At 52.2% G+C, this 18,254-nt stretch overlaps 9 protein-coding genes across 9 annotated transcripts; 6 read left to right on the forward strand and 3 right to left on the reverse strand.

Annotated features, from left to right (window-relative positions):
• Positions 1-272: 272 nt before the first annotated feature.
• On the reverse strand, positions 273-1,334 carry P153DRAFT_365601 (40S ribosomal protein-like protein S8). The gene is made up of 3 exons (XM_033667856.1): positions 1,305-1,334; positions 1,184-1,252; positions 273-1,135 (listed from the first exon to the last, which is right to left on the reverse strand). Exons 1-3 carry the CDS (start codon positions 1,307-1,309, stop codon positions 601-603), a joined length of 609 nt encoding a protein of 202 aa, XP_033525365.1. The 5' UTR covers positions 1,310-1,334; the 3' UTR covers positions 273-600.
• Positions 1,335-1,804: 470 nt separating this feature from the next.
• Positions 1,805-3,134, forward strand: P153DRAFT_430253 (uncharacterized protein; the record flags this gene model as incomplete). The annotated part of the gene is made up of 3 exons (XM_033672827.1): positions 1,805-2,142; positions 2,182-2,210; positions 2,443-3,134. The coding sequence occupies exons 1-3, from the start codon at positions 2,096-2,098 to the stop codon at positions 3,132-3,134; spliced, it is 768 nt and encodes a 255-aa protein (XP_033525366.1). The 5' UTR covers positions 1,805-2,095.
• A 905-nt stretch (positions 3,135-4,039) lies between these two features.
• P153DRAFT_287827 (uncharacterized protein) lies at positions 4,040-4,664 on the forward strand (the record flags this gene model as incomplete). The annotated part of the gene is made up of 2 exons (XM_033663565.1): positions 4,040-4,181; positions 4,228-4,664. 2 exons carry the CDS (start codon positions 4,040-4,042, stop codon positions 4,662-4,664), a joined length of 579 nt encoding a protein of 192 aa, XP_033525367.1.
• Positions 4,665-4,745: 81 nt separating this feature from the next.
• P153DRAFT_208276 (uncharacterized protein) lies at positions 4,746-5,440 on the reverse strand. Its single transcript, XM_033662546.1, has 2 exons — positions 4,860-5,440; positions 4,746-4,767 (listed from the first exon to the last, which is right to left on the reverse strand). Exon 1 carries the CDS (start codon positions 5,229-5,231, stop codon positions 4,926-4,928), a length of 306 nt encoding a protein of 101 aa, XP_033525368.1. The 5' UTR covers positions 5,232-5,440; the 3' UTR covers positions 4,746-4,767; positions 4,860-4,925.
• Positions 5,441-5,470: 30 nt separating this feature from the next.
• Positions 5,471-7,704, forward strand: P153DRAFT_313170 (malate synthase). The gene is made up of 4 exons (XM_033664869.1): positions 5,471-6,190; positions 6,245-6,669; positions 6,722-7,506; positions 7,555-7,704. Exons 1-4 carry the CDS (start codon positions 5,827-5,829, stop codon positions 7,610-7,612), a joined length of 1,632 nt encoding a protein of 543 aa, XP_033525369.1. The 5' UTR covers positions 5,471-5,826; the 3' UTR covers positions 7,613-7,704.
• Positions 7,705-8,087: 383 nt separating this feature from the next.
• On the forward strand, positions 8,088-10,670 carry P153DRAFT_374796 (Rgp1-domain-containing protein; the record flags this gene model as incomplete). Its single annotated transcript, XM_033669539.1, has 3 exons — positions 8,088-8,604; positions 8,652-9,731; positions 9,781-10,670. The coding sequence occupies 3 exons, from the start codon at positions 8,088-8,090 to the stop codon at positions 10,668-10,670; spliced, it is 2,487 nt and encodes an 828-aa protein (XP_033525370.1).
• Positions 10,671-11,562: 892 nt separating this feature from the next.
• On the forward strand, positions 11,563-12,338 carry P153DRAFT_365606 (uncharacterized protein). Its single transcript, XM_033667857.1, has 2 exons — positions 11,563-11,758; positions 11,885-12,338. Exons 1-2 carry the CDS (start codon positions 11,650-11,652, stop codon positions 12,154-12,156), a joined length of 381 nt encoding a protein of 126 aa, XP_033525371.1. The 5' UTR covers positions 11,563-11,649; the 3' UTR covers positions 12,157-12,338.
• Positions 12,339-12,949: 611 nt separating this feature from the next.
• P153DRAFT_395380 (acid protease) lies at positions 12,950-15,157 on the reverse strand. The gene has a single exon (XM_033671398.1). It carries the CDS (start codon positions 15,006-15,008, stop codon positions 13,383-13,385), a length of 1,626 nt encoding a protein of 541 aa, XP_033525372.1. The 5' UTR covers positions 15,009-15,157; the 3' UTR covers positions 12,950-13,382.
• Positions 15,158-16,103: 946 nt separating this feature from the next.
• Positions 16,104-16,814, forward strand: P153DRAFT_313179 (uncharacterized protein; the record flags this gene model as incomplete). Its single annotated transcript, XM_033664870.1, has 2 exons — positions 16,104-16,196; positions 16,298-16,814. Coding segments are annotated over exons 1-2 (540 nt in total), but the record flags the coding sequence as incomplete, so codon positions are not given.
• Positions 16,815-18,254: the final 1,440 nt, after the last annotated feature.

Below are 18,254 nucleotides of genomic sequence, written 5' to 3' on the forward strand. Positions count from 1 at the left end.
TCTCATCACTAACAAGGTCACGATTTCTCGGCAACGCACGTAGACCATTTGGAGATGAAGTTGGCAGGATCTTCGTGTTTATTGTGCTTGCTTTGGTTAGGACTTGAACAAACCTATGCAGCAACGTCTTGGGGTTGCGGACCCTTGTTTGAAAATACCACTGGAGGTTGACAAGCTTGGTGAGAGATATTGAATCGGGGTAAGGAGGGTTGATCAGGATACTGGGCGCATGATTGATCAAACTTAACAAAATTGTATACCTAAGTGAAGATCGAACAATGGAGCATGTGAGGTGACGACCAACCGATAGGATTGACAGTAAAGAACGATGGTAAACCTTCACTTGATAACGTGCCAGACAATCGACATCATTATGGGTGTAGGTATCAATCTACTCAAATAACATGAGAACAACATCACAGGTTACACGGGAAAAGGGTTAACATTTGAGAAACCCGTGATTCATAGCCTCGTGGTATCTAGAGAAATGGCGATATCACGCCCAGTGCTTTCATTACCCAGCCACTATGCAGACCAGATACATGACTAACACCCAGTTTTGACCTAACCGATGCACCGAAGAAGCCCCAAATATCACGCCTATTTCTTGAGAAGACGCTGGTAGAAGGCAAGCTCCTCGCCCTCAAGAACGTAACCATCGCAGCGACCGCTCTGGCCGGGACGGGAAGAGACGACGGCGTACAGACGACCGGCCTCGAACTGCTTCTCGACAGTGTTCTCGATCTTGCCGGATGTCTTGAGGCGCTCGGCCTGCTTGGCGACAACGGCGTTTGACTTCTTCTTGTCCTCCTCCTTCTCGCCAGACTTGGCCTGCCTCTTGCGGCCAAGAGACTGACCGTAGTGGGCCTCGTACCATTGTCGGAAAGGAGCAGCATCGATCTGGACGACGGCGGACCGGGTCAGGGTGTTTGTGCGGACAAGCTCGTTGTTGGAGGGGTGGTAGACGACACCGATGACACGGGTCTTCTTGGCGATGCCCTCAGAGCCCCATGAGAAGTTGCCGGCATCGAGACGAAGCGCGCGGAACTTGCGGTTGCCGCCGCGGGTGCGGACGAGGTGGACACGGTTGGCACCGATACGGGTGTTGGCGGGCTGGCGGCCCTTCTCGAAAGCCCTAGAGCCATGTTAGACATGACTAGAGAAGCGATCGGGTTATGCATACCTCTTCTTGCGGTAGTATGCCCTCTTCGCACCGGAAGCGGAACGCTTGTGGCGAGAGTCTCGTGAGATACTGCACGGCGTTAGCTACTGTGTCTTCAAGGAGGGGACGAGTGTGTAGATACCCCATGATTGCGTTTGGTCAGAAGACTGCTGCCCACAATCAAGTTAGCCGGTGGTCTTGCAATGCCGTCTCCCAGAACCACAGCAATTGCCCCGAGGCCGTCCTCGCCAACACACAACCCCCACTGCTACCCTCGAAGAGTGTTCGTAGCCCGAAAGACTGGTGGCTCGCGCGCGACTCAATCCTCTTCGGGGTGTGCAGATGGAGCATGTGCTTCGCAAGGTGGTCTCGGGAATCGCAATGCGGGGAGCGTCGGGCTGTCGTTGGAATTCCGGTCTTGTAGAGCGTACCTTGGTGTCGGGCTTCTGATGCAACCTGTGTTGTCGTGGGGTTAGTCGGGGCTGTCGAAAAAGACTGAGGATGTTCGCACTGGAATATCGAACGGCTAGCTAAGCGAGTGGGAAGCCAAGCCAGGCCCGTGCACGCGTCACTTTTGGCGCTTACTCATCTCCCCTCCATCGTCTTACGCCCTCGCCTCGCCTGTAGTTCAAACACGTAAACTCACGATCTGGCTCGAAATGGAAAATGAGTGATGGACTGGCAACCGCAATGTGCTTGTAGCCATGGCGGGATGGTCGACTCCAGCTCTCGATCAGTTGCCATCGTCTGGGCGGCTCACTTCTACTAGTTGTCGCAGTAGCTTTCCAAATTCCTTCGGGATGTGTGTTACGTTGGCGTCACGTCCTCATATCCGCAGACCCACCCTTACGCCTGATCGGTACGTATATACGAGGAGCAGTAGCATCAGCGGAAGTGCTAGTAGAGTTGCTATCTCCAAGTCAAACCAACTCAATGAACCGAATGGGCTACCTCGCGATCCCTGGCTGTAGCTTCAACAGGTAAGTGAGAGGTGAGAAGGCATATATTTCTCCTGTTAGGCGGTGCGATTGTGCTTTGTGGTACCCGAGTATGTTGCCACATACCATTGTTGGCCGTTCATGCTCACCAGTTCGCCGGCAGCGTGCATGAACTTTCCGGGTTCCGTCACATACATCACAATCACTCTAGTTCAGCTGAGTCGGTTAACTGCGTTCTTCAACCCTGACAACTCCGTCTGTACCTATACTTTCATGTTTTCAACTTTCGGGTTCGTCTCTTCGTTCTACAATGTAACAAAAGTATCTCTTTACATCGGCGAGTCCATCATATCGGCGAGTTCAGGATGGAGACGTCAGGTGCATCGATAACACAATCGATTGATCGAGGCTTTCCACCGACACTCCTGGAGGCAACTGATATTGCAAATCCGAAGGGCGGCCGTTTGGAGGTCTCAGAACCCAACTTCACCTCAACGAACCCCTGTCAAGCATGCTCTCCCTTCATCGAAATTCCCGCCACGGGTTGGGTGGACAGCCACAGTACAGAGCAACAAGGCGATATCGAACGGCCAGCTCAAGCAACGATATTTGTTGGCTCTAGAAGGGTCATCATCATCCAAGTTGCAGTGGAGTACTTCATAGCAGGATGCTCCACTGCGGTTGAACCTGGTCAAACTGTCATCATCAACAATACACCAGTTGTAGTCCAAAGTTCGACGGGCAAGGTAGAGGTCATCGTGGGCACCAAAACAATCCCGCTAGATATGCCAATTATCCAGGTCACTGATGCGTCGCATCAACCACATCCTATCACCGGCACCAGCACACGCGATAATCTTTGGCCGTCGAGTACTAGTAATAGCAATTTGCTGTCTTCTCCACCGTCTCCGACAAACAATCTAGACTCGGCAGCCGATGTGCTGCGACGAAAATGTATCATGACAGAGGGATGGTTAGGAGGAACAATGATTCTGATTTGGTGTATGCTTTGGCTTCTGACTCGTCAACTGTGAGTCGACTTCGATTGGTTGCGTTTCCCTGGTCTCGTGGGATGTTTCCGGGCCGGCAATCCTTCACTATGACCAACGTTCCGGGAAACAATTTATGGTGGCAATAATGAACTTGGCTTGAGGGAATTTGGTCTACGAAGGAGGCAAAGTCATTAAGTCAATGCAACAGTCAGTATTCCACCTCATGTAACAACACTGGTTCAATGTCACCAATATCGTGCTTGTGGCGACTCTTCGCATATCGTTATATTGGAGAGCTTCTCATCTAGGTACTTCATCCAGTGAACGACGAAGCTTACGAATCGGCCATCCCTGCACGCATCGAAACGGGAACTGAGACTCTTGGCCATCGTTCCTTGAGTTGCATTGTTGAATATTGACTTTACCAATGACCAAAATAAGTCTAGCGGACTGGGCGCATGCCGTGCGTTCCATACCTTCTACCTCCATGTCTTTATGTGTCGGTTCGACAGTAGCATACGAGTCCGGATGCTTTGTTTCAATCATGGTGGGCCTGGTGGCCTGATGGTGGTTCATAGCCAGACCTTCGGTAGCATTATATTGCTGGTCGTACGTCTGCTTAGAAGACCACGGGTAGTATTGTCATGCATACTTTGTGCTGACAGAACTTCTGTATTTATACCAGGATGCATGAATGTGGTTGACATTTGGCCAATCGTCTTTTCTACGTGTGGAACGAGGGCCCACATCGTACCGTACAAGGCTTAACCGCGGATTTTAGAATACTCTGAACTACGATCTCTCAAGTTTATAAAGAGAGCACCGTGGAAACCGATACACTCTCTCATAACACTTGACAAGACTCAACCTCACATCAACTGGCACTACACCAGCTTCACACCTTGTTATCGCTCTTATATCAATACTCCAGACGATTAGTCTTCACGATGCAATTTTCTTCCTCGCTTCTGATCGCCATCGTGGCATTAATGTCCTCTGCGACGGCATCGCCCATCAAAGCTCGCCAAGCCGCCCTTGAGGACTGGCAAGTCACCACTGTCGGCGTAAACGTTCCATCAGGCCGTCCAGGTAAGTAGCTCAAGCGGCGAGCTTGCACCACGTTAACGACATCTAGGAAACTATCCGTGGGCCACAATCACAGCAGTCATCACCGACCCGAATCAGTACAACCTCGGAAACTCATCCTACAACGGCACGCCAGTCATCGTTCCGAGTGGCAGCCAGGGTTTTGACTGCAAGGCCGAATGGTTCATCGACAGTCCTGTGGGTCGTGCATGGCCTTGCAAGTCATCCTCATATGCCACCGGCTACTGGTATATGCACGTTCTTGAGGGCGACGATGGCCAGTTCTCACCATCGAATTTCAAACTGCAGTTCACGCACATGCTGAACTTGGTTGTGTATGGCCAGCAGTTCAGGGCGACGATTAGGGGACAGACACTTTTCAAGGTCGGTGTAAACATGGGCGGAACTTGCGGTGGAAGTGGGGTGTGCGGTTGGGGGCTGAAGGCGGAGAGTAAACCACAGTTGATTACGCCGACCATGGTTTGAGATGTTGGATAAGATGAGCATGATGCTTGGGGAGTCGATGGAGCTCAGTGCTTGGCACGTCATGTAGCGATAGGTGAGGGAGGCTTGAAGTCCAAGATGATTTCTACTCAACGATTAGTTTATGATATATATGAAAATACACACGTTCATTAACAGCATCTCACAAGAGGTCGGGAGTCCCTTGCACCGTCTTACCCGTACTAGTGACCAGAGTCGTGGCGATTCGATCGTGTCCATATCTAACACTGATCAATATCGAACTTATTCTGTCCCCGTGAAGCATGTGCTTTGGTCATTCAGGCGATCCGCTCGGCATCTACTCGTGCCAGACATTCTATGCTCTTTCGATCTGTAGAGAGTTGTCGAAACGTTCAAATGAAGAGTCATCAGAGTCCCAGGACCACACCAGATCACTCGCCACCAAGGCTCATTGATATCGAACAGGTTCCCGAGACCTTTTAGGTATGGAACAAGCCCTATTGTCACTCTTACAGAAGACGTCACAGTCGATGCCGAGGTCTGTCGTGACAACCAGCATTGTGTAAAGATGCAACGATGCAGCAACATTCAGTAAAGGCTAAGAGAGTCGGTATGGTTCTGCGCCCGGACGAAGGCGCATTGAAGCTATGTGTTTTGTAGCTGCAGATCGGCAATGGCCGTCAAGCCTCGGAAGAATTCGAACACCAGCATCACGACTTCCGTCAGTTGCCGGTCTCGGCCGTCGACAGCCCTCGATATCCACAGCTCTAGACTCATACCGGGGATATCTTTTACGTGTGTGATAATCGAGATAACACTCCCAACTCATGCTGTTGTTGCCGGCGACGGCAGATGGTTGTTTCTTCAAGGTTGTTGTTCCATTGGGTGGGGCTAATCCCCGCATTTGACTGGACGCTTTGGCCTCATCACAAGCTTGAAGCTCTCTGAGCTGCACCTTTCGCCCGGAGCTGGCCTAGGGTTCACCATTCACATCATCCGGCCGAGCGTAAATCGTCACTGATGATAAAAGATCCTCGGTCCGGACTCGATATGAGTGACGTCTCTGATGTAGATAATACTCATTGGCCTCCCAACCCTTACTCCGCACAAATTCAGCATTGCATTCCTCATCCTTCCTACCTTGAACTAAGACAAGTACTCAAGTACAGCTAAATCAATCACAATGGCAGCTAAGCCTGAAACTATCCTGCGCGAGGTCAACATTCTCGGCGACCTGAACGACAAGAACCGTCATATCCTCAGCAAGGATGCTGCTGTCTTCCTTACCATCCTACATCGCACATTCAATGAGCGCCGGAAAGCTCTCCTCCAGCGACGTGTAGTTCGCCAAGCTGAGCTCGACAAGGGAAACCTGCTCGATTTCCTTCCAGAAACCAAGCACATTCGTGAGAACGATGCATGGAGGGGCGCACCACCAGCTCCTGGCCTTGTGGACAGGCGAGTAGAGATCACTGGCCCAACGGACCGCAAGATGGTTGTCAACGCCTTGAACTCGGATGTCTGGACATATATGGCCGACTTTGAGGGTAAGTATTCAGTTTGTGAAGTATTCAAAGTATTGTAAGACTGATATCTGAAAGATTCGACTGCACCAACATGGGACAACATGATTAACGGTCAACTCAACCTCTATGATGCGATTCGCAAGCAGGTCGACTTCAAGCAGGGCGAGAAAGAGTACAAGCTCCGCACTGACCGTACACTCCCCACTCTCATTGCCCGTGCTCGAGGTTGGCACCTCGAGGAGAAGCATTTCACTGTTGATGGCGAGCCCATTGCCGGTGGACTGTTCGACTTTGGTCTCTACTTTTTCAACAATGCACACGAGCTCGTCAAGAGCGGATCTGGTCCATATTTCTACCTGCCTAAGATGGAATCGCATCTTGAGGCGAGGCTGTGGAACGACGTCTTCAATTTGTCTCAGGATTACATCGGCATGCGACGAGGCACCATTCGAGGCACAGTTCTGATCGAGACCATCACAGCTGCTTTCGAGATGGATGAGGTATGAGAGGCACAACCTTTGGGGAAGTCTCAAATATGCTAACAAATTCTAGATCATCTACGAGCTACGGGATCACTCTTCCGGCCTCAACTGCGGTCGCTGGGACTACATCTTCAGCGTCATCAAGCGCTTCCGCCAGAACCCCAACTTTGTCCTCCCCAACCGAGACTCCGTCACTATGACTGTACCTTTCATGGATGCATACGTCAAGCTGCTCGTCAAGACTTGCCACAAGCGAGGCGTTCATGCTATGGGAGGGATGGCTGCTCAAATCCCCATCAAGACCGACAAAGCCGCAAACGACGCTGCCATGGCCAAGGTTCGCGCCGATAAGCTGCGCGAGGTACGTGCTGGCCACGACGGCACCTGGGTTGCTCACCCAGCGCTCGCTGCCATTGCTTCCGATGTCTTCAACACGCACATGCCCAGCCCCAACCAAATGCATATCCGCCGTGAGGATGTCCACATCACTGCAAACGACCTGCTGAACATGAACGTACCCGGAAAGGTTACCGAGGAGGGCATTCGCCAAAATCTAGACATTGGTCTCACCTACATGGAAGCCTGGATTCGAGGTGTCGGCTGCGTGCCCATCAACTACCTCATGGAGGACGCCGCTACCGCCGAAGTATCCAGGAGTCAGCTCTGGCAATGGACAAGACACGAAGTTGACACGGCTGAAGGCAAGAAGGTCACCAAGGCCTACTCTCTCAAGCTTCTTGGTGAGCAAGCACAGGCGCTGGCCAAGAAGGCACCAAAGGGCAACAAGTTTTCGACAGCAGCCAAGTACTTTGAGAGCCAGGTGACTGGTGAGGACTACGCCGAGTTCCTGACATCGTAAGTTGCACCATCTCGTGGTATAGATTGGATACTAACTAGTGACAGACTGCTGTACAACGAGATCACAAACGTGGGACCGCCAGCGGGTGCCGCGAAGTTGTAGATGTGACGCATTGCTTTTCCTGGTGTTGGTTTCACGACTAAAATGTACTCTCCATGTGTTCTGCTGTATACTCACGATATCATGTTCAGGCGGCCATAGGTAGCCTGCAAGCCACAATTGATTTCCTCACTGTTCTATGACGTATGCATTGTTGCTTTGAACACAGTATACTCGTCGTAATGAATTGATGAGGTAATTGACATGTGACGAAGGAGCTTGGTGGTGATGGAGGTCGAGTGGAGCTTGAGCTTGGGACGACCCGATGCTTTGGCGCTAAGTCTCCCACTAGTGCACATGGATGCGGACTATGGCAGAAGACTCCGTCACTCTTCTCGCGTCACCACGGGCTCAATTGCAGTCGCTACCCCTTCTCTGCGCCGTCTCGCCGTCTGTCTGGGGGCCGCCATGTCGCTGAACGAACCTGCCCGATGAGACGCCCCCTGACCCGCAGCCCGCGCCGACCAGCCTCCCGACCATGTCCGCGTCGAATATCCGGGTATTCGTGCAATGGAAGGACTCGACCGTGTTCGCTGGCGAAGACATAGAATGCACAATCACCTTCAAGAACGTGGCGCCCGTCGAGGGCCACGACAGCTCGCCGACGCGCCGCCAGAACGGCTTCGGCCATGGCGGGGAGCGACAGCGCAAGCTGCCCCCTGTGCACTCGTCGACCAGGCCGTCCGTGTCGCGCAACTCGTCGTTTGCCTCGCAGGCCCCGCCGTCGCATCTGCGCGGCCACCGCCCCACGCTGTCGCTGCGCACCGCCTCCAACGCGGGCGACAGCCGCTCGTACATCTCGCCGAGCGAGGCCCTGGGCAGCAGCAGCGCGCGCCAGAGGCCCGGCCGCTCGCTGTCCATCATCTCCCTGGGCGCGAACGCCGCCCCCGACGCCAGCCAGCCCGCGCCCAGCACCACCCCGCGGCGCCCGGCGAGGGGCCATGGCAGGTCGGCCAGTCTGCAGGTCGTGCCCGGCAGGCCCAGCTCGCATCCAAGTACGCACACCACCGCTAGCACCTTCCCCTAACTGACGCGCCCATAGCCGCCTCGCCCGGCCACCGCTCTGCAACCCACCCCTCGCCGCTCTCGGCTGGCCTGTCCACGCCGCCCGTCATCTACGAGCCCGCAGCCGACTCCGCGTTTGCTGCGCGCTCCCCACGACGAAGGTCCGGCATCACGACGACGCCCAGCACGCCTGCCCTCCCCGTCACAACACGAAAGCCGTCGGGCTCCTTCTCCTCCAACTTCAAGTTCCCCGCCGCCCCGCCGCCTGACGCTGCCCCATTGGACGAAACCGACCACTTCGACACCAAAGTCCCGCCCACGCCAGTCGCCCCAGTGCGACGTCCCTCTCCGCGACTGCAGGGCGAATCCCGCCGCATGCCAACCAACCACAACCTTGAAATCCTCTCCCCGGTAGCGCGAATACTATCTGGCTCTAGCATGGACGGCACCCCACGCAGCAGCGGAGAGTTCTACTCCATAAGCAACAACTCCACCGAGACTCTGGTCTCAGAGTACGCAGCCCACCCGTCTGCTCGCCTCCTACCAAAAGCAGTGCACCAACGACGATCCAGCCTTTTGGCACCACCGAATCGGCAGTACGCTTCAGAATCCATCATGATGGGCTATGCTCAGATCATGGGGTCCTTCACCCTCGACGGGTCCCTCATCAACCAGGCGCCTTTTGAAGAAGTAAAGAGAAAGGGAGTCGTAGGGGGTCAAGGAGGCGGCGGGGTGGTTGGGGTCGAGAGAACAAAGCGCGACAGTGGCTTGTTTGGGGCTCTGGGGTGGGGGAACCTGGGGGAGTCTCTAGGTGGCTTGTTAGGCTCTTCTGAACCCTCGAGCATCCGCGAAATGAGGGGCATCGCCAGCTCAAAAACAGTCCCTCTCATCACCACGCCACAGTCCATCTTGTTTGTCGACCTGAAATTAGCTCCTGGTCAAAGTCGCAGTTATACATACAGCTTCACCATACCCCGAGGCTTGCCACCTTCACACAAGGGACGTTCTATGAAGGTGGCATACAATCTTACCATAGGTACCCAGCGTGCTGGGTCGACCAAAGATCAACAAGTGAGACACGTAGAAGTCCCATTTCGGGTATTTGGTAGTGTGAATAGTATGACTTTCTCTTCCCTACCGGCAACCTCATGCTGACCTATACAAAGGCCGCGGCGAAATCCTCGGACATGATCTGATGTCACCGTACATCATACTGCGCGACCAAGCCCGCACAACAACCGTGGACGCTGCAACAACTCCCACCATGGGCAAGAAAGGATCCATTACAGTAAAAGTAGACAGCACCGCATTTGATGATTTTCGCGACTATGTCGACAATCTCCTTGATCGACCGCGGCAAAATTCAAGCATGGGCCTGCTATCACCAACTGAGACCGTTCCCGGGCGATCCTCGTTTGCCGAAGCACCCCACACCATGAAAGAAGCCATCGACACAGCTATCCTGCGCAGTAACCTTACAGGCGCAGCAAACCAGAGCGCTAATCGGTTCGAGATTGCTCGTAGTGGTCGGCGCGTGGCGGTAATTATGCTGGCTCGGCCCGCTTACCGACTAGGGGAGACCATGTCCGCAGTGATCGACTTTACCGACTCGCACATACCCTGCTACTCAATCCATGTCTCCCTCGAGACTTCGGAAAAAGTGGATCCTGCAATAGCATTACGATCGAACGCGTCCATCTACCGCGCCACTAAAAAAGTACATGCATCCTTTTCCGATAATGCACTGTTTGCGCAAAGACTTGCTTTCTCGCCTACCATTCCACCGAATGCGACACCGGAATTCATCACAAGTGGTGTGAACTTGGAGTGGAAGCTGAGGGTTGAATTCATCACGCCGCGTGTGACTTTCGAAGATGGAGAGGAAGCTCTGTGGGACGATTTGCTCGAAGAGATATCGAGTGACGATAGGGGTGTTGTTTTGGCGGCAGCGCAGAGACTGCCAGCTGAGAGCTTCGAAGTGCAGGTCCCGATACGAGTGTATGGCGCCGTCAGCGGACCGTCTGAGCTTGTGGACAACGACGGCCTGCCGGTATGAGGAGACGGCACAATGCCTATTCATGATTACATTGCACCCTACGGACGGACAAGCAGACACATGTCCATGCCGTAGATGAGGTTCCGTTGTTGCACTAGGAAACCTTTTCACGATCCAAAACCAACTGGGGCCTCGCAAACCTACCGGACCAGCTTGGTCACCGAGTTGTTGATGTTGTTGTTGTACGCTGTTGTATACACCTGGCGAATTGGAATAGGATTAGAGGGGAAACACATTGTAGTATACCAGTGCCGGAGAGCAGATGCTTCAAAGTAATCACATCTGCTACGAACACACGAGCTGATATTGTTTGCTCTCCAGGTACCGTCCTCGAAGTAGTCGGGGGAGAACAGAGCTTTACGATGAACACATAGCAAGATTTGATAGTGCTTACGCGAAACGGACCAGGAGGGACAAACTCCTCGACACTCGATGTATGACCCGGTTTTTGTAGTATATGCCCATCTACTAGATACGATGTGGAATGGTACGGCTGATGCTGTGGAGTCTCATGCACAAAACTCAGACTGATCTGGTACGCCGAGGCTAAGTATCACTAGCTAACCTTGCAAGAAGCATGGCAGAACGATCGAAAGTCGATCTCCAAACGGATGGCGGCACAGTGCTACCTAGAGTGGCTTGGATCCTCTGTACCAGGGGCCCAGCCCCGATTCTTCTGAATAATCATCTGGACAGGATGCACGATGCTCCACATGCGATGGAGAAATACTTGGAGAGCAGAGCAGCAAGGCTTCCCATTGGGCCGATTGAACAGGCAGTGCTTAGCCTGCCCAGCAAATGGACACCTAACACGCCCATGACGTAGTGCATACGACGGGTAAACACACCCCTCTTCGTAGCTTCCAGCCCCGCCCACTCCTCCCTCGCCAACAACACTACAAGTTTGTTACTCCGACTTTGCGAATCAGACGTCACTCCTACATCCCCCGATTCACACAAAAAGTTAAATCCAGCAACAATGGACAAGATCAAGGAGAAGCTTCACATTGGCAGCAGCCGCCGCGCGTCTCAGCCTGACAACGACTTCAGCAAGCATGGCACCACCGGAGGTGTAGGCACCATTGCCGGTATGTAAACATGCTACACTTGAGCTTCGCATATACGATAGACTCGATTTCCAACTACACTGGACCCTTTCCTCTCCCCCACACATCCCCCAAGCAGCCCAAACTAACCACCCGCCCCCTCCACAGAGAACCGCGAATCCATCGACGAAGAGCTCGCCGCCATGGACCCCAAAGACCGCGTCGCCTACCTCCAGGAGTACGACCACTCAGACAAGCACGACTCGCCAAAGAAGGGCGGTCTCCTCGAGAAGCTAATTGCGCGCGGTAACAAGCGGACCGAGGAGCAACTGGAGCGCGAGCAGAGGGAGAGGGAGGAGGCTCACAGGAAGGCTACGCAGCAGTCTATCGGCCCTGGTCAGGGCGCGTCGGCGCACTCGGCTGCCGGCCCGGTCGTGTAAAGGGAGACCTACAGGAAGGAATGGAGAACGTGGCATAATATGAGTAGATCTCGGTCATATCAAACCGATTTATACGTCTTTAGCTGAGTCTCTCGCTTTGTTTGGTCTTTGGGAATGGGGTTCTCATTGCCGCTTTGAAAGATGGAAATTCTCAATCACAGCACTGAACCTGTTCGTTGATACACTTTAAAACTCGCACTCCTTGAATATGAACGATAATTTGTCCATGACATAATCTAATGATTGTTCGACTAATCACATTTGATCTCCTAGTTTTAGCATTACCAATACCCGGATGTGTTTGATTACTCGGGTTGGTTTTTTGAAAGAGCTTTATACTTCGAAGTGCTAAGCCTAATTTATCGTTTCTAGTCTAACATACATGACAGATCAACTGACCTGTATGTACTTCCTGAACTATAGAGCACCAAAATAACACATAAAGGGTTACGCATCTCTTCCTAACCTATCCTTGCTTTCCACGCTCGCTCTGCACATCTTTATAGTTAGAGTAGTAGATCATGTAACGAGACCGATCACGTACCGAGACTCGACTTCGCAACGCTGTAACTTTACAACGAAAAGCTGCATTAACAATCTGATTAGGCTACATTAGAGTTAAATCTTTGTATTAGAATTCTTTCTAAGAGTAATCTTTCACTTTCTCTCTAATTAGGCTTAAATTCTAGATTTTAATATATTGCCCTTAGAACTTTAATCCTCTATTCTGATAGCTAGATAAGCAGTAAGAAAACTATTCTTAGAGATTTAGAATAAAAAAACTCTTCTTAGTAGACAGGTAAAGAAGGTTCTACTTTTTAATCACTTCTGAAATTCTGTAGTGGAGAGGGGCTGAGAATTGCGCGCAATCGACTCTCGGTACGTGATCGGTCTCGTTACATGATCCACTACTCTACAGAAAACTAAATCGGTACACGAGCGTAGTACACGACTCGCTTCGATCCAATCCGATACAATCCAATCCACCAGCCTCATGCTCATTCCAATTTTCCCCACAACCTTTAGTAAGTAACCCATCGCGATGGAGACGCAAGCCAAGAATCCACATGGAGGGTCAGTGTACCGTAGACCATGCTGCGTCGGCGAGCTGAGACGGAGATGGCGAGATGGAGGTGGTACAAAAGAAGGACGAAGCTCGGCAGCTGAACCATTTGCCATTTTTGGATCGAGGTTAGGCCCCCTCCTGGCACTCCTCGGAGTCTGGCTTACAGCATGGCTCGTCCCGTCCCGTCCATCTCATACCGAGCTGATGTGCGCACGGGGAATCCAACGCCCTGCCATTGCGGTGCGACGGGTGTATTTGGCGCGGCGTGTAGTTCGTGCAGCATGTTAGTCACGCTGAAGACGGTCTTCGGATGCTGTGGCGCGCCAAGTTCGACCAGCGGCGTGCCGCCGATTTCTTGTACTTTGCCATGCGCGACCTCGCTGGCGAGATGGAGGGTGGAGTATTGCTCCGCGACGGGCGTGCCGGCATATCGTTTTCGGTTGCGGCGTTTGCAGTACAGGATGGTGAGCGCGAGGATGAGGGCTACGAGGGCGGTGCTGCCGATTGCTATGCCGGCTATCGTGCCTGTGCTGGGTCCGGGTTTTCTCGAGCCGGAGCGTGTGGGAGGCGTAATCGCGATTATTCTCGCGGCGGGGAGCGGGTCGGGGAATATGGCTTGTGCGAGGGTGAAGTTTGCTCGCTCGTAGTCGACTATCAGGTAGGCTTCTTGGAGGAGGGTGCGGCCGAGAGCGTATTGCGTGGTGTTTGCAGCGCGGCGGATGGGGAAGTAGTTTGTTGCGTTTTGGTAGTGGGGGTAGGTGGCTTGGAGGTCGAATGCGGCGTACGGAAGTTGGATGTTGGTGTACTGCGTTGCTGTGTGTTTGAGGGAGTTTGCGAGTTTGATCGTCACTGTCGGGTTCTTCGCTAAGAGCCGGTCGTGGATCGAGTCGTTGACCAGGTAGAAGTCTGTCGTGGCGTCGTATGTCAGCCCGAATGCTGCTTCGAACTGGTCGCAGATGGCCCGCGGTAACCAGAGATGAGGTATCGTCGAGTCGAGCACGGAGATGTGCGCGCTTGAAGTCAGTGAAAATGCTCCTCTCAGAGTGTTCATTGCCATGATGCTTTGGACGCCGACTGTCAACAGCTTCGACGGGTCCGAGGAGAATGTGAATGAGACTCTATCGGCATGTGATTGGAAACGCGTCGAATCATATCCTCCCAGTATGAGGCTTCCAAACACGCGCTTCAATCTGTATCTGGCTCCGGCCGTGTAGGCATACGACAAGCTGGGGATCTTCGAGGCATTCCGTAGCGTATACAGCAGCGAGTCGACAGACTGGCTCAGGCTCGAGAAGCTTGCCTCTGGCAGTCCCAAGGGGAGGACACCCATGAAATAGTCCAAATCGGCGATTCCAGCCACGACCTGGTGAGGCAAAGAGAGGGAGGTACCATCTGCAGCAAAACCCAGCGACACTCTGTCGAAACCAAAGAGTCCTTGTGCAGTGTAATTAAGCGTTTCCTCTAGATCCACCTCATACTGTCCTATCGCCGACCACGTCGTCGATATACCGACATCGAACCCAGAACTCTGCGAACTGTCGAAGACCCCGACGCCTCGTTTATTAGGACAGTCTACGGGGTCTATATCTGCCAGACATCCTTCTGGTGCTATCACATATGTGACTCCGCCTTTAGTCGAGGGCAGCACGCGGAAGTCTTGGCCTGGCGTTCCAACACTGATCTTGAAAGTGCTCCAACTTCCATCGTTGCCGTCGAATTCTTGCGATGGAGGGATAACGTACGGCGCCGGCGGCTCGGACTGTGCAGCTCGCGCGGCGAAGCCCATGATGCCCCTGAGTGCGAGCGGGAAGGAGAGAAGGTGGCTTGGAAAGATAGTCGAGGTGATCAAGTGTGCTCGTACAAGGCGAGAAGCAGGCACAAGACGCTAGGCCCAGAGCAAATTGCGTAGATGAGACAGAGTAATGTCACACAGAGTCTGTCGTGTGGAAACCATGAGGCATAGTCCCCGAGAAGTTTTGTCGAATCATAAACAATACCGGTCTACTAGGACTCACTCTTGCTAGAAGTTGCACGACATGACTTGGCAAAACCACGATTGGTGTGAAGACAGGTTGTCGCTGGTTACGAGGTCTATAATAGGGCTGATATAATGGTATGATGTTTTGGCGTGAGGGCTGGTCTCTGGACCAATGACCGCACTGCTTCGCAATCACCAACCAATTCCATGTCTTAATCCAAGAAGCCTTTGCTCCTACCCTCCAACCAAAGTGCTCTTTTTTGTCTGTTGGGATGCAGACACTTATCAAATATGTCAGCCCTTTGTAGCCACCAATACGAAATCGGCCCCCAGACGTAAGTTCCTCCCAATAGAGGCATTGTCTCTGCTGTCTCACCGGTGTCGACATGATTTGGTTGTAATCGTAAAATTAGTGTATTGCTTGAGACAGATCGCTTATATATGATCGTCGTGAATGCCACCTCTCCAACCCTGTTAAAACCGATCTAGTAAAGACCCAAAAAAAACAACGTCAAAACCGAGCCTCGAACTGCTGCGGCAATCGAAGGCTTGTCAGTAGTATATATAAAATTTGTTGTGGGCGAAGACCTTCGGTGGTGCTGTTAAGTAACACAGTGAATCTTACTCCACTCAGGCTGGATGCACAGCCATTTTGGGCATGCACCTTTTGGACCAAGTAGCATTGCCCAGACCTCATACGTGCTGACCAGTTTCACAAAGCTACCAATTCTAGGTGCCTCATTTGATCACCAAGACACACATTTGTTATACTTAGCAGCCCGTGCTCACTCAGCCCACCGGTGAACTGCTTCTTCAAATGATCTGCATTGTGACTCATATGGGTCCAGACCTCAGCTTTCACTCCTATCTCTCAAGCTCTAGTCTTTGAGACTTTGTTCCTCTCCTTGACTTTTGGTAGAGAAGAGCTACAATGTGGAGGTACGCGCTTTTTTGGCTTGCAGCTGGCTCCAATGCCAAATTGCACATCGAGAGAAGTGAGTATATAGAAGTTATGACAGATACTGTATACTAAAACTTCACAGGATGTATGTAGATGGAGGTTTACTAACGTTAGTTGTTGCGATTAACAGAACTAGTTACGAATTCATCAATCCCTGCAGCATCAATCAGCGCCACATCACAGGAAACCAGCTCCATAGAGGAGACACCATCTCCCATACTTATCACTCCAACTGGTCACAAAGAAGAATCCTCATTGGAATCCTCTCCAGTCACTTTACGACTAGCCGGGCATACGACCTTGGTCCACTCCCCTTTCACTCCGATAGTCAATGCTTCCTCGACTACCGCCGTAAATATTTCAACGCCGCATATAGAACCATGCACAGGCTGCGTAATCCAAGCGTATCCCATCACTCGGTTCTATGACAAGAACGATGGAAAACCACAGCAACCATGGACTAGCATCATCATCACGGAGACCGTGATTGTGGAGTATATTACTTGGATGGTAGGAACATCGGTTGATACTGTTGTTTCTGAGACAAGAACACTCAATCAGACGACGACTGTTACGGGCTCGAGGAACCAAACGATTACTTACAGCACGCCGATGTTCACAATTACCCCAACGAGGGGGGTGTATCTCACTGTGTAGGTCATGCCGCCCGCTTCCCACGAAGAGACTTCTTGACAGCTCCAAGCAATTTTACTGACACAATTCTAGTGATAGAGGCCCAACGTATGTTATCTACACTGATCTATGGGGTGCCCCTGATCAGTCAGCGTATTGGGGTTCGACACTGCCGACTTGTTACAATGTGCCCACGACGTTGACAAATTGGCAGCCGACTCGCTCTGAGGATTGGAGTTACCTAATTCAGACTTACTCTGGTAGCGCGCCTGCCAGAACTCATAGCCGTGAACCCCTGCCGCCGCCGCAGCAACTAATCAATTTCCTGAAGCAAGATCCAGACATCGGGTCGCAATACAAGGGTGCCGACATCGCTACCTGTACTCTTCGCCCTGTCGATATCGGCCTCTCGTCTGGAATTCCATCGCCGGAGTCATCAGCAGCATTTACCTTACAACCAACATCGTCACTACCAGCTCCTTTTATCACGTACCCCACAGAAACGTGGATTGACAAAACACAAATCTCGACCTCTGCTCATATCACAAAACAGGGTTGCCTGAGATGTGACACGGCATCCAGCACTACATCCCAGGAGCCGGCTATGAGGCCTTCAGACCTCTCGAACCAGTCTAAGAACCCTCCTCATACCCCGACATCAGAGCTAGAGCGTCTCAGTAATACAATACTCCCCAAACCAACAATAACATCTGAGAAGTCTAAGTCTGGAAACGAACCAAGTCCTACGGAACAAAACCAGCCACAGTCTAACGGCTCAGGCCAAAAGATCTCAATTGGTGACAAGACCTTCGTTCTGAATCCTGCACAGCCAACACAAGATAAGAGTAGTAGATCTGATGAGCATGACAGAGTCCCGTCAGCCATAGCGATAGGGTCTGTGACATTTACTCCTGAGGAATCCAAAATCATGCCTATCGTTGTACCCACTGGCGAGAGCGGCACTACGATGGTCGTCGATGGCAGCACGATCGCCTTTCATCCCAGGCCAACGCATGTACCGCGTCCAGTACTCACGATGGAAGACACCACAGTCACAGCAAACTCTCAGGGACAGTTCATCGCTGGCACGAAGACACTGGAACCAGGTGGGCCAGCGATTGTGGTGAGTGGCAACACACTGAGTTTGGGCCCAAGTGGAACAATCGCCGTAGTGAACGGTGTTACACAGACACTTCAGAATATGCCGACTGCAACAAAGGTTCCTGTTTTGACTCTAGGTAGCGGCGTCATTTCCGCGACAATCATTGGTGGATCTACACTATTCGTCCTCGAGCAAGGAAACACGCTTGCTCCTGGAGGTAGTGCTGCTGTTGTGGACGGAACGACATACAGCATGCCAGAGAATGGTCGGGGTTCCAAAGTAGTCGTCAATGGGATGACATCAATATTGAGTGCCGGCCTTCCTGTCCTGATCCTAGACAAACAGTCTATTACCGCGA

Source organism: Dothidotthia symphoricarpi, assembly GCF_010015815.1.
Source record: "Dothidotthia symphoricarpi CBS 119687 unplaced genomic scaffold P153scaffold_7, whole genome shotgun sequence".
Lineage (NCBI taxonomy): Eukaryota > Fungi > Ascomycota > Dothideomycetes > Pleosporales > Dothidotthiaceae > Dothidotthia > Dothidotthia symphoricarpi.

Bases quoted from the DNA above. Each gene is read 5' to 3' on its own strand.
- P153DRAFT_365601 (XM_033667856.1), bottom strand. The intron at 1,136-1,183 runs GTATGCATAACC...ACATGGCTCTAG, and splicing joins GCATACTACCGCAAGAAGAG to GGCTTTCGAGAAGGGCCGCC.
- P153DRAFT_208276 (XM_033662546.1), bottom strand. From the start codon at position 5,231: ATGTTGCTGCATCGTTGCATCTTTACACAATGCTGGTTGTCACGACAG.
- P153DRAFT_313170 (XM_033664869.1), top strand. From the start codon at position 5,827: ATGGCAGCTAAGCCTGAAACTATCCTGCGCGAGGTCAACATTCTCGGC. The intron at 6,191-6,244 runs GTAAGTATTCAG...GATATCTGAAAG, and splicing joins ATATATGGCCGACTTTGAGG to ATTCGACTGCACCAACATGG. The intron at 7,507-7,554 runs GTAAGTTGCACC...AACTAGTGACAG, and splicing joins TACGCCGAGTTCCTGACATC to ACTGCTGTACAACGAGATCA.
- P153DRAFT_365606 (XM_033667857.1), top strand. From the start codon at position 11,650: ATGGACAAGATCAAGGAGAAGCTTCACATTGGCAGCAGCCGCCGCGCG. The intron at 11,759-11,884 runs GTATGTAAACAT...CCCCCTCCACAG, and splicing joins AGGTGTAGGCACCATTGCCG to AGAACCGCGAATCCATCGAC.
- P153DRAFT_395380 (XM_033671398.1), bottom strand. From the start codon at position 15,008: ATGGGCTTCGCCGCGCGAGCTGCACAGTCCGAGCCGCCGGCGCCGTAC.